Raw genomic sequence first — 13715 nt, forward strand, 5'->3', positions numbered from 1 at the left:
GTATAATGTATGTATTATAATCTCCTGGCTCTGACCATATATAGGAACACTGCAAGAGGCTAGATAAGAAATTGTGGGGGCCCTGGCTGATTTTTTTTGGATCATTGTTAACCATGAGTGAGGTCCTGGAAGACGGGAGGGGAGCGAATGTTGTGCCTTTCTTCAAGAAGGACTGCAAAGAAAAACCTGGAAACTATAAACCAGTAAACCTAACATCTGTGGTAGGTACGTGACTTGAGAAGATTCTGAGGGAGAAGATAAACTCTGCCTTTGGAAAGACAGAGTTTAATTAGGAATAGTCAGTATGGATTTGTGCATGGGAGATCATGCCTAACAAACTTGTTAGTGTTCTTTGATAAGGTGACCAGGAAGGTTAACAGGACAGACCAGTAGAAGAGGTTTATATGGATTTCAGTTAGGCCTTTGATAAAGTTCCACATGGTAGGCTGCTCTGGAAGGTGAAATCACATGGAATCCATGGGGAGCTGGCAAATTGGACATACAATTGGCTTGGTGATAGGAAGCAGAGGGTAATAGTGGAAGGATGCTTGTCAGACTGGAAGCCTCTGACTAGCGGAATGTCTCAGAGGTCAGTGCTGAGCCCATTACTATTTGTTATTTATATCAATGATTAGGATGAGAATGTACAAAGCATGATTAGTACGTTTGCAAATGACACCAAAATACATAGTATTGTGGGCAGTGAGGACGGTCATCAGGAATTTCAGCAGGACCTTGATCAGCTGGGGAAGTGAGCTGTAAAATGGCAAATGGAGTTTAATATAGATAAGTGTGAGGTCTTGCATTTTGGAAAGTCAAATCAAGGTAGGAGTTTCATGGTGAATGGTAGGACCTCAAGGAGTGTGGTGGAGGACCTTGGAGTTCAGATGCACAGTTCTCTGAAACTGGAGTCACAGATAGACAGGGCAGTGAAGAAAGCTTTAGGTGCACTGGCCTTCATCAGGCATGGCATTGAGAATAGAAGTTAAGAGGTTACGTTGCAGTTGTACAGGATGTTGGTGAGTCTGCACATGGTGCATTCTAACCTGCAATCTTCTTCCTGACCTCTCCGCCCCCACCCCCACTCTGGCCTATCACCCTCACCTTAACCTCCTTCCACCTATCGCATTTCTAACGCCCTTCCCCCAAGACCCTCCTCCCTACCTTTTATCTTAGTCTGCTTGGCAAACTCTCCTCATTCCTGAAGAAGGGCTCATGCCCGAAATGTCGATTCTCCTGTTCCTTCGATGCTGCCTGACCTGCTGCGATTTTCCAGCAACACATTTTCAGACCTGGTGCTTTGTGTTCAGTTTTGGTCACCTTGCTATTGGGAGGATGTTATTAAACTGGAAAGAATGCAGAAGAAATTTACATGGATGTTGCCAGGACACAATGGCCTGAGTTATAGGGAGAAGTTGGACAAGCCAGGACTTTATTCTTTACAGCATAGGAGACTGAAGGGGGAGTCTTATAGAGGTGTGTAGGATGATGAGAGGCATGGATAGGGTGAATGCACTCGGTCTTTCCCCGAGCGTTGAGGATTAGATGGCATTAGTTTAGGGTTAGTGCAGAAATAATAAAAGGGAACCTGAGTGGCTACATTTTTTTCCACAAAGGGTGGTCCGCATTTGAAAAAGCTACCAGTGGAATACATGGATAGGAAGAGTTTAGAAGGAAATGGGCCAGTTTGGGCCAAAGGATCTGTCTCTGTGCTGTATAATCTATGACTCTAGGACATATAAGGGAGAACCAGCGAAAGTGTTGTAGTTGGATTTCAAAAAGGCTTTTGATAAAATCCCACATAAAACTCCAGTGTGCAAAATTAGAATAAAATAGATCATATACTTGCATGGATTGAGAATTGGTTGATGGATCAGAAAGAGAGATTGAGAGTAAATGTGTTCCTTCTTGGGTGACATGCAGTAACTAGTGGTGCACCATTGGGATCAGAGCTTGGGCCCCAGCTATTCATGAACTATATTAATAACTTGGATAAGGGAACCAAATGAAATATTTCCAAGTTTGCTGATAACACAAAATTAGATGGGACTGTGAGCTGTGAATAAGATGCAAGGATGCTTGAGAGTGATAAATAGGCAATTCAGTTTTGGGCAAACATATAACAGATGTAGCAAAACATGGCTAATTTTGAAGTTATACACTTTGGTTGAAACACAGTAGGGATAGTATTATCTACATGATATATTGGGAAATGTATTCAAAAGAAGAACTACAGATGTTGAAAATCAGGAACAAATACACAAATTGCTATTAAAACTCAAGTAGGTCTGACAGCATATGTAGACAGGAAGCAGAGTTGACATCTTGGGTCCAATCACCCATCTTCAGAACTGAATGAGACCATTAGTGAGTGCTAATGGATAGTTTGTGGTTGTACCCCCTGTGATGACAAGGCCTGGGTGTGTCACAGTTGGGGTAAGAACAAGGGAGAAAATTGTTGAACTTGATATTGCATCCAGAAGGCTGCAGGAATCCCAAGCAGAAAATAAGGTGCTGTTCTTCCAACTTGCGATGAGGTTCCTTGGAGCACTATAGCAAGCACAAGACAGAGCTGTTGACCAGGAAACACTGTGATGTGTTGAAATGGCAAGCAGTTGGAAGCTCAGTCATTTCTGTGGACAGAATGTAGGTGCTCTACAAAGCTGTCACCTGGCATGCGCTTCGTCTCTCCAGTGTCAAGAAGACAACATTGTAGGCAACAAATACAATAGACAAGGTTGAGTGAAGTGCAGGTAAGTCGCTGTTTCACCTGAAGCCTGGAGCTTTGGAAAGTAATGGAGGAGGAAGTAAATGAGCAGGGAAATACAGATACACAAATCAATCTGGATGTCCCTGTACACTAGTAATATGCAGGTGCACCAAACAAAAATACAAAGGCAAATGGCATGTTGCCCTTCATTGTAAAAAGATTCAGATGTAGGAATATCTTACTGCAGTTATGCAGAACACTGGTAAGACCATATCTGGAAAAGTTCTAGCTTCCCTATCTACCAGAGGATATACTTGGCAAAGAGGGAGTGTAGAAAAGGTTCACTATGCTGAAACCACAGCAGGACTGTTCTATGAGGAGAGTTAGTTCGAATGGACCTGAAGTTTAGAAGAACGCAATCTGATTGAAAGCTATAAAATTACAGGAGGAAGTCAGCACTGCAGACGGTGGAGACCAGAGTCGAGAGTGTGGTGCTGGAAAAGCATAACAGGTCAGACAGGATCCGAGGAGCAGGAGAATTGATGTTTTGGGCATGACAGAATGGCTAGGTAGTCTAGCTGTACGGAGGATATGTCCACTAGTTAGGCAATCCAGAATCACTTTCAGGATGTGCAGTAAACCATTTAGAACTGAGAAAAGGAAACATTTCTTCACTCTCCAGAGGTGGTCAATCTGTAGAACTTGCTACGATGGGAGGCTTTCAAGGCCAGGTCAGCGAGTATATTCAATCAAGCAACTAATAAATTTTGAGATATTAAGGGTTATGGAGAGAAAGCTAGAATATGGCATTGATCAGTCATAACCATATTGAATGGCAGAGCAGGCTGTGTATGACCTACTTCTGCTCCTAGTTTCAATGCTTCGGTTTTAAGTCAGGCATGTAATGGAATAATACTACTTGGCTGGATGATTGCAACTCAACAATGCTCAAGAAGTAAGACACATCCAGAACAATTAGCCCACTTGACTGCCTCAGTAGCAAACATTCACTCACTCCACCGCCAATGCTTAAAAAGAGTAGTGCACACCACCTATAAAATGCACTGCAGAAATCCACTATGGCTCCTTAGACAGCACTTTCTGAATACATAACCATTATCATTTGGAAATACAAGTGTAGCAGATACTTGGGAAACATTCTCTTCTGCAAGTTTCTCTTGAAGCCCCTCACTGTCTTGAATTGGAAATGTATTACCATTCCTTTAGTGTTGCTGGATACTTGGCCCCTAACAGTATTATGGAAGTACCTACATCGAAAAGACTGTAATTTAAGAAGACAGACTACTATCATCTTCTGAAAGGTGACTAGGGACAGGCAGTAAATGCGAACAACACCCTCATCTAAGAAAGAAAAAGTCTTCTTGGTCTCCTGGAATTGTGCTTGTTCACCTGCTGGACTATTGGGAGGTTGGGTGGGAGGGGTCAAATTTTTCCAAACTTTTTCTCAGTATTTTTTAATTTGTCCTGTTTCTTGCAGGCTATTATTTGGCTGTAATGAAGATAGCAGCATGCTCAAATTATATGACACAAACTTGATGAATGAGTTAATATTTTCCTGTTTATTCTCATATTGGGTTACAAAGAAACTGTTAGAGTCTGACTTGCCTCTGGAGTAAACTACAATGAGATTTGAGCTGGAGGGATTTGATCAGACCTTCAATCTGGATTTACAGTGTCTAAATTAGTAGTGGAAATTTGCCCTAAGTTATTAAGCTATCAATCCTAAATTGTGTTGCCATACCTTACAAGAGCTGGTTAAAGCTGTATCCGACTGACTTCTTCTCTCTTTCTTTAGTTCACCGCCTTCTGTCCCATAATTTGCTGTAAGTAATTTGCTCTTCATCACATCTTCTTGGGACTTGGAGATTTCTAGAGAGACTCAAACATTAAAAATTAATATCGAAAACATTCTCTTCTTTCAACTGAAACTACTAATCTCTCAAATACACACTATATTAAATACATTCACAGGATCCTAGGCCAGCATTTATTAATCAAAGGGCAGTTGAAAAGCTAGGTGCAACTGCCATTTGAGTTTTACTTGTTGTCAACTGGCTGTAGTATTTTCAACATCCAGGCCTCTGTTTACCATTTAATTACATAAACAAACAGGAGTGAGGATAAGAATGTTGCTGCAGGGAGGCTGTGACAACAGTTCACACCATAGGATGTCAGAAATAAAATAGGGAGTTGTTACACAATCAGTGTTAGTCAGGGGCAGGAAAAACATGCTTACAACAGGAAAGGTCCAATGATTGCTCGTACTCGAGAGAATTCCTATGTCTTTATAATCTGTCAAAGAGTCCTTCTAGTTATGAAAAATTTGCTTATCTTTGCCTTTCCTGCAGAATGTTAAGTTTCACTGATAATTTTTGTGTTGTGTGAACTTTCCCCAATTTAATTTAAAGGGGTGGCACAGTACCAGTGATGTCTTTGTGTTGCGACATTCAAATGCTAGTTGGGCGCCGCTTTCCTCTGTCAAGCGATCTTCTACACTCCAAAATCTGGATTGAAACAGACATAAGTGCATAGGAAAAGTGTGGCAAATCCTCGATTGGTGTTCAAGACACTGGCTTGTGCTGGGAGACCTGGTTAAATCCATGCCTGGAAATCCCAAGTTATTTTGGAGTTGGAGATGCTGAGTTTGGTTCAGAATTTTTTAGAATTATGTTCTAGTGGATTGCATGGTGGAAAATTCCTTTAAGATTACAATCTTAAAATGTGACAGGTCACAGATCTTTCTGGTTATTATTATTTGTGTGACCATTAGAGCATTTTTTAAAAAAATCAATTTTCTTAAAAATTGTTTTTTCAACTGAATTTTCTATATACAAGTTCAACTGGAGACCGGATTTTCACTGTTGCAGTAGGTAGCTTGAGATGGAACTTTTCCAGCTCAGCAGAGATGTCCTTGGATGGCAAGATCTTCTCTCCAGTGGTAGTTGCAGATACAGTGAGCCAACTATTCCCAGAAATAGATCAGAGATGGCCATAAGGGTGCATGAGTACTAAGGTGAGCTGGCTAAATGGTATTAATCTTCTGAGACTTTTTCCCAATTGCTCGGTTGCATTTTAGGCCCCCCTAATTCTTTTATACTTTGATGTTCTGGTATGACTAGATTCCAACTTATACTGCCCCAAACAACTCGCAATAGCCCACTGTAGCCTTCAGTTCAACTCATGACTCTTTCATATCCATTCACCTAGTATACACTATGTTTGGTGAACCCCACATTAAAAATGGCATGTGTGAAACTGCTATGTTAAAAACCATCTAATCATAGTTGTTTGTTAAAATGTGACATTTCTGCAACCTACAAAAGTGTCAATCAAACAGACGAATCAAGTTCAACAGTGTAAGCTTGAAGCACTTCACAACTCAACTTTGTGAAATAAACATTGAGACATTGACAAAAGAGATCACAAACTATTTATTATAATCAAATAAAGGTGTTACTCAAGCCAAGTCAGCAGGTTTCTCTCCATCTGTGTAAACAAACCTCATATTCATATAATCCTTTTACAAGTCTGGGCGCTGAGTCTACACTAGGAATAGGGGCAGAAATGCTAGAATTGGGTCTTACTGAGCACAAACAGCTGAGCCTAGGCTTGGACTGCAGCATTACAGCACACCCACTAATATACACCAAATTGTTTGATCAGTTTTCTAATTGCAGTGTTAGACAAAGAATCAAAACATGCTTGCTCTAAAAATATGTGCAATTTGATGGTCTCAATGCATATCATGAAATGGCATTTCACCTTCCCAGGATTCTCTACATATTTCAAACTTGTCCCTCCAGTCTACAGCCTGAACATTAAGCCAGGAATAGTGTAAGGACCATATGGTTTGTTACCCGTGCCACGTGATAGAGAGTCGAGAAATAGGGAAAGAGAACAGTTAAATGCGTGGCTACAGGGATGGTGCAGGAGGGAGGGATTCCGGTTTCTGGACAACTGGGGTTCTTTCTGGGGAAGATGGGACCTCTATAAACAGGATGGTCTACACCTGAACCTGAGGGGCACCAGTATCCTTGGGGGGAGGTTTGCTAGTGCCCTTTGGGAGGGTTTAAACTAACTCTGCAGGGACATGGAAACCTGGACTGTGGCTTTAGGGTACAGGACCTGGAGTGTAGGGAGGTTAGGAACATGGCATCGATCTCGAAGGAGGGTGCCTGTAAACAGGAAGGTGGATTGAATTGTGTATACATCAATGCCAGAAGTATAAGAAATAAGGTAGGTGAACTTGCAGCGTGGGTTGATACCTGGGACTTCGATGTTGTGGCCATTACAGAGATGTGAGTAGAACAGGGACAGGAATGGATGTTGCAGGTTCCAGGGTTTAAATGTTTTAGTAGGGTCAGAGATGGGGGTAAAAGAGGGGGAGGTGTGGCATTGCTTGTCAAGGATAGTATTACAGCAGTGGAAAGGACGATGGAGGAAGACTTGCCATCTGAGGTAGTTTGGGCTGAGGTTAGAAATAGGAAAGGTGAGGTCACACTGTTAGGAGTTTTCTAAGGCCTCCAAATAGTCCGAGAGAAGTAGAGGAAAGTATTGCGAGGATGATTCAGGAGAAGAGTGAAAGTAGCAGGGTGGTTGTTATGGGGGACTTTAACTTCCCAAATATTGACTGGGAAAGCTATAGCTCGAGTTCGTTAGATGGGTCGGTGTTTGTCCAATGTGTGCAGGAGGGTTTCCTGACACAATATATAGACAGGCCAACAAGAGGTGAGGCTATACTGGAGTTGGTTCTAGGTAATGAACCAGGCCAGGTGTTAGACTTGGAGGTAGGTGAGCACTTCGGGGACAGTGACCACAACTCGGTTACTTTCACTCTAGTATTGGAGAGGGATAAGTGTGCACTGCAGGGCAAGAGTTATAGCTGGGGGCAGGGAAATTATGATGCAGTGAGGCATGACTTAGGATGCGTGGATTGGAAAAATAGGTTTCAAAGGAAGAACACAAATGATATGTGGAGATTGTTCAAGGAACATCTAATGGGTGTCCTTGATAAGTATGTACCAGTCAGGCAGGGAGGAAAGGGTCTTGTGAGGGAGCCGTGGTTTAATAAGGAATTGGAATCCCTTGTGAAAGGGAAGAGGGCGGCCTATGTAAAGATGAGGCGTGAAGGTTCAGTTGGGGCGATTGAGAGTTATAAGGTAGCCAGGAAGGATCTAAAGAGAGAGCTAAGAGCAGCGAGAAGGGGACATGAAAAGTCCTTAGTTGGTAGGATTAGGGAAAACCCAAAGACTTTCTATAGGTATGGCAGGAATAAAAGGATGACTAGGGTAGTATCGGTCCAGTCAAGGATAGTAGTGGGAAGTTGTGCGTGGAGGCGGAGGAGATTGGAGAGACACTAAATCAATACTTTTCGTCAGTATTCACTCAGGAACAGGACACTGTTGCTGATGTGAATATTGAGTCACAAGTGATTAGAATGGATGGCCTTGAGGTATGTAGGGAAGAGGTCTGGGGAATACTGGAAAGGATGAAAATAGATAAGTCCCCTGGGCCTGATGGCATTAATCCTAGGATCCTCTGGGAAGCTAGGGAGGAGATAGCGGAGCCATTGGCATTGATTTTTATGTCGTCGTTGTCTATGGGAATAGTGCCAGAAGACTGGAGGATAGCGAATGTGGTCCCCTTGTTCAAGAAGGGGAGTAGGGATAGCCCTAGTAACTATAGGCCATTGAGTCTCACTTCTGTTGTGGACAAAGTCTTAGAGAGAATTGTAAGGGATAGGATTTATGAACATCTGGATAGAATAATGTGATCAAGGATAGTCAGCATGGTTTTGTGAAGGGCAGGTCGTGCCTCACAAACCTTATTGAATTCTTTGAGAAGGTGACCAAGGAAGTGGATGAGGGTAAAGCGGTAGATGTGGTGTATATGGATTTTAGCAAGGCGTTCGATAAGGTACCCCATGGCAGGCTAATGCAAAAACTACGGAGGTATGTCATTGAGGGTGCATTAGAGGTTTGGATTAGGAATTGGCTGGCTGGAAGGAGACAGAGGGTAGTAGTTGATGGTATAGGTTCATCTTGGAGTGCAGTTACTAGCGGTGTTCCACAAGGATCTGTTTTGGGACCATTGCTGTTTGTAATTTTTATAAGTGACCTAGAGGAGGGGCTTGAAGGCTGGGTGAGCAAGTTTGCGGATGACACGAAAGTCGGTGGAGTTGTGGATAGCGAAGAAGGTTGTGGCAGGTTACAGCGGGATATAGATAAGTTGCAGAGCTGGGCAGAAAGGTGGCAAATGGAGTTCAATGTAGCTAAGTGTGAACTCATTCACTTTGGTAGTAGTAACAAGAAGATGGATTACTGGGCTAATGATAGGCTACTTGGTAGTGTGGATGAGCAGAGGGATCTTGGTGTCCATGTACACAGATCTCTGAAAGTTGCCACCCAGGTAAATAGTGCTGTGAAGAAGGCATATGGTGTACTGGGCTTTATTGGTAGAGGAATTGAGTTCTGGAGTCCTGAGGTCATGTTGCAGTTGTATAAGACTCTGATGCGGCCTCATCTGGAGTATTGTGTGCAGTTTTGGTCGCCATACTAAAGGAAGGATGTGGAGGCATTGGAACGAGTGCAGAGGAGGTTTACCAGGATGTTGCCTGGCATGGTAGGAAGATCGTATGAGGAAAGGCTGAGGCACTTGGGGTTGTTCTCATTGGAGAAAAGAAGGTTTAGGGGAGATTTGATAGAGGTGTACAAGATGATTAGGGGTTTAGATAGGGTTGACAGTGCGAACCTTTTTCCGCTAATGGAGTCAGTTATTAAGGGACACAGCTTTAAATTAAGGGGTGATAGGTATAGGACAGATGTTAGGGGTAGATTCTTTACTCAGCGGGTTGTGTGTTCATGGAATGCCCTGCCAGTATCAGTGGTGGACTCTCCCTCTTTATGGTCATTTAAGCGGGCATTGGATAAGCATATGGAGGTTATTGGGCTAGTGTAGGTTAGGTAGGCTTTGGTCGGCGCAACATCGAGGGCCGAAGGGCCTGTACTGCGCTGTATTTTTCTATGTTCTATGTTCTATATAATTTCAAGGGTCTCTGAACCCATCAAGATGCTGGAATGGATCTGGTATCAAATTTATGTAAAATGAATGATAGCAGCAATGAGAAGCAAGTGAGGAAAATTCTGGGAGAAGTCAACTTGCTCATGAAGATGGGGATCATGAAGGACCTGGTGTCAAAGAAAAGTCAAAAAGAGTCATAGAGATAATGCTTCATGTCCAATATGACTCAGAATATGATATCAGATTCAAAATGTTAACTCTGGTTCTCACTCTATTGATGCTGCTGGAGGTGCTGGGTTTCTCGAACAACTTTTGTTTTTGTTTCAGATTTCAAATATCAACAGTATTTTGTTTTTACTAAAGAATTATTGTTTCATTGAGTGACCAACAATTCTAGTCAATGAGCTCAAAAAAATTGCTGAAAGGAGCGAAACATTTAACCACTTCTAAGAAAGGAGTGTGAATAAACTAGAGATGTAACTTAATTTGCTTACGTTTGATGTGGCCAGTGAGCGACCAAAACAAATTCTCCATTGATCTGGTGAATCCTTTTGAGTGCTTATCTTCCTAAGAGTCATCAAATCAGCTTTGATTAGTTGTGCAGTGCTGACAAAATTCATTCAATTTAGCTCTTAACAGAACAATAACACCTTGGTTATGCAGTTCAATCACATGTCTTAGACAGGCCGATGCACCAACAAGTAAGATAATGAATGTCACCACGAAACACAGTATCATCCAACTGGAGTTACACAGACAGTGCATCCACTGAAATAGGCTTTGATAGATCATGACAGAGATTCAATGGATTGTTGCAATGTACAAGTATTAAATTGCCAAAACAAAAGTACAGGAAAGCCTTCCTTATTCAATCTGTAAACAACAAGCATTAGCAAATAAGCATGATGAACTATTTTCTCTAGCAATTTGAAGTTGCAGCTGGGGTGCTTATGGTTGTGCTCAGAAAAGAATTGGTTGAAGCACTATGCTAAGTTGCTGGAGACGTTTTAATGCTTTTACTGATTACAAAAAAGCTGACTTTGCATTTGTGCAGTGATGGTTGTTGTAATGCTACTTCCTCATGCAATATGTAAAAACAATGACTGCCGATGCTGGAAACCAGAGTTTAGATTAGAGTGGTGCTGGAAAAGCACAGCAGTTCAGGCAGCATCCGAGGAGCAGTCAAATCGATGTTTCGGGCAAAAGCTCTTCATTAGGAATACCATATTTGCCCTAAACGTCGATTTTACTGCTCCTCGGATGCTGCCCCTGAACTGCTGTGCTTTTCCAGCACCACTCTAATGTAACCTCATGCAATATGCTCAAGCAGAGGAGAAGAAAGCAGAAAGGCGGAACTCTGAGGGATGAGTGAAACAGTTTCATGGACAATGCAATGTGAAGACACCTCACACCAATTGGAAGCGATGTCAGAACTACAAGGGCTACCACTGTATTAAGGTTAGAGCTAGGTGGTTTGAGGGCACATCAAAAGTTTAAATACTCACTAGTCTGGAAAATATCATGATGTGTTCACCCTTTGTTCACTGTCTTGACACCTTCAAGACATACACCGGATGGCTGCTCAGAAATAAGAGATAATGCATCTACATGGTTTTTAACCACCATCTGCAATCTCACCACACAGGTCAGAGGATCCTCAATGAGATCCACTATATGGCATTAAACACTTTAAAAGACTTGTAGATTTTGTTGCTGAAATCACATGGGGTGGAGGGAGGAATCTGTATAGCAAGTATCCGTGTTCAAAGTAATATGCTATTTCATCCACAACAACTCATTTTAGATTAGATTACTTACAGTGTGGAAACATGTCCTTCGGCCCAACAAGTCCACACCCACCCGCCGAAGTACAACCCACCCAGACTCATTCCCCTACATTTACTCCTTCACCTAACACTACGGGCAATTTAGCATGGCCAATTCACCTAACCTGCACATTTTTGGACTGTGGAAGGAAACCAGAGTACCCGGAGGAAACCCACACAGACACGGGAGAATGTGCAAACTCCACACAGTTGGTCACCTGAGGCAGGAATTGAACCCAGGTCTCTGGCGATGTGAAGCAGCAGTGCTAACCACTGTGCCACCATGCTGCCCAGGGTCTAGCCACTAACAATGGAAACCATGCTGTGAGAAGGAAGGTAAGAGGAGAACGATGATGAAGAGGTGCAGCAGGAAAGGAAGAGACCACATACACCAGCTGCAATTGGATGGATTGAGACAAACTGCATTGTGAGCTCAATTTCAGTTGAGAGGAATTTCCCTCCAAAACATGAATATTCTACCTTGTTATAATACATCCATTTCATAACCCCATAACAAAGTTCCCTTAGCCTACCTCAATCAATAAAGGTCAAAAGCAAGTGCCTTCACTACATAGCTTTAGTCAGCAACACTTTGATTGTACAAAAGAAAAAAAAAACTAATCCTTGTCCATTCCTTTACTGTTCATCTTATGAGGAGAAAGTGAGGAAAGCGGATGCTGGAGATCAGAGTTGAGAGTGTGGGAAAAGCAGAGGGCTGATGAAGGGCTTATGCCTGAAACATCGATTTTCCTGCTCCTCGGATACTGCCTGACCTGCTGTGCTTTTCCAGCACCACACTCTCGACAGTGCTCAGCTTATGAGCCTGACCAAGTACTCTTACAAATTTCTCCCAAGTATGCATAGCTGGTGTTTGTCTTTCCTTGATAAACCCCGATGCACCATCTGCCTGTGAACTGCCCTAATGCATGTTCTAGCCACTTCTAGGACAGCCCATCCCTACACCTCCCTGGAACGATGATATGGCTTTGGAGGATACTGTTGGTTACCTCTGGGCCCTCAGGACCCAGGCTTACACAGCAACTGTAGCACTGTCTGGGCTGCCTGTGCAAGTGCACTGACAGAAAAGCAAACATCAGAACAGTCAGAGTCATGCTGCTATGCTAATCTTATAGGGTGACATCTCATGCCCCTTCCGGCTCTCGGTCTGCCCCATACCCTTCTGGCTCTCAGTGTGCCCCATGCCCCTCCTGGCTCGCAGTTTGCCCCCTGCCCTTCCGGCTCTCGGTCTGTCCCATACCCCTTCTGGCTCTCGGTCTGCCCTGACACACCTTCTGGCCACCACAAGGGCCATTTTCCCACCCCACCACCTCCCAGCACAATAGCAATTAGAACGGCCTACCCAACTTACCTGACCACCCCTCTGCGCCTTTCGGCCACCTCTAGGACAGCTCGCCCCAGTACCTTCCTGGGGTGACAGCGCTGAGGACAGCCTACCCGCCTTCCGGTTCTTGGTCCACCCCTACATACCATCAGCTCTTGCCCATCCCGATGCACTATCTGCCTGTGGACTGCCCTAATGCATGTTCTAGCTACCTCTAGGACAGCCCGTCCCTACACCTCCCTGGAACGATGGTGCTCAGGGCTCATGGCTTTACGGCCCTCAGCCTGCCCCTACAAACTTTGTTGCTCTTGATCCACCATGACAAACTTTCCAGACACCTCTAGGACAGCCTGTCCTGTTCCCTCCTTTGGGATGACAGTGCCTACCCACCTCCTGGTTCATGTGATAGCCTGCCCACCCTCCAGCTCTTGGGGTAACAACTTTCGGGATGACCTATGAGCCTCCCAGCTCACAGTAGTGTCTGCCAGACCCAGGGACACAAAAGACATTGCAGGTGTTAAAACCAACAAGCAAAAAGTAGTCAATTGCTAAAAACATAATCCACTCCAGTACACAGAGTCCATTACCAGAAACAGAGTCCCCAGCCAAAGGCAGAGTCCTCTCCAGTATACAGAGTCCACTCTTGAATGTAGCAAATGCTCACCTCACAGCTCACACAGGTGTTCAGGCTCTACAGAGACCTGGCCCACCCACAAAGGCCAGGCCCACTCACAGAGGAACAGTTCATCTGGAAAGGTACAGTTGACTCACAGGGGCTCAGTCCAAACACCAAAAA

At 43.6% G+C, this 13715-nt stretch overlaps 1 protein-coding gene across 1 annotated transcript in view; it reads right to left on the bottom strand.

The window, feature by feature from the left end:
* sytl3 (synaptotagmin-like 3) overlaps window positions 1-13715 on the bottom strand; it is a 129328-nt gene that overhangs the window by 58214 nt on the left and 57399 nt on the right. The window contains exons 6-7 of the mRNA XM_060830984.1: window positions 10246-10318; window positions 4473-4600 (exon numbers count right to left, since the gene is read on the bottom strand). Coding sequence (XP_060686967.1) covers window positions 4473-4600; window positions 10246-10318 — 201 coding nt within the window. The remainder of the gene's footprint in view (window positions 1-4472; window positions 4601-10245; window positions 10319-13715) is intronic.

This window comes from Hemiscyllium ocellatum, chromosome 10, assembly GCF_020745735.1.
Source record: "Hemiscyllium ocellatum isolate sHemOce1 chromosome 10, sHemOce1.pat.X.cur, whole genome shotgun sequence".
Classification (NCBI taxonomy): domain Eukaryota; kingdom Metazoa; phylum Chordata; class Chondrichthyes; order Orectolobiformes; family Hemiscylliidae; genus Hemiscyllium; species Hemiscyllium ocellatum.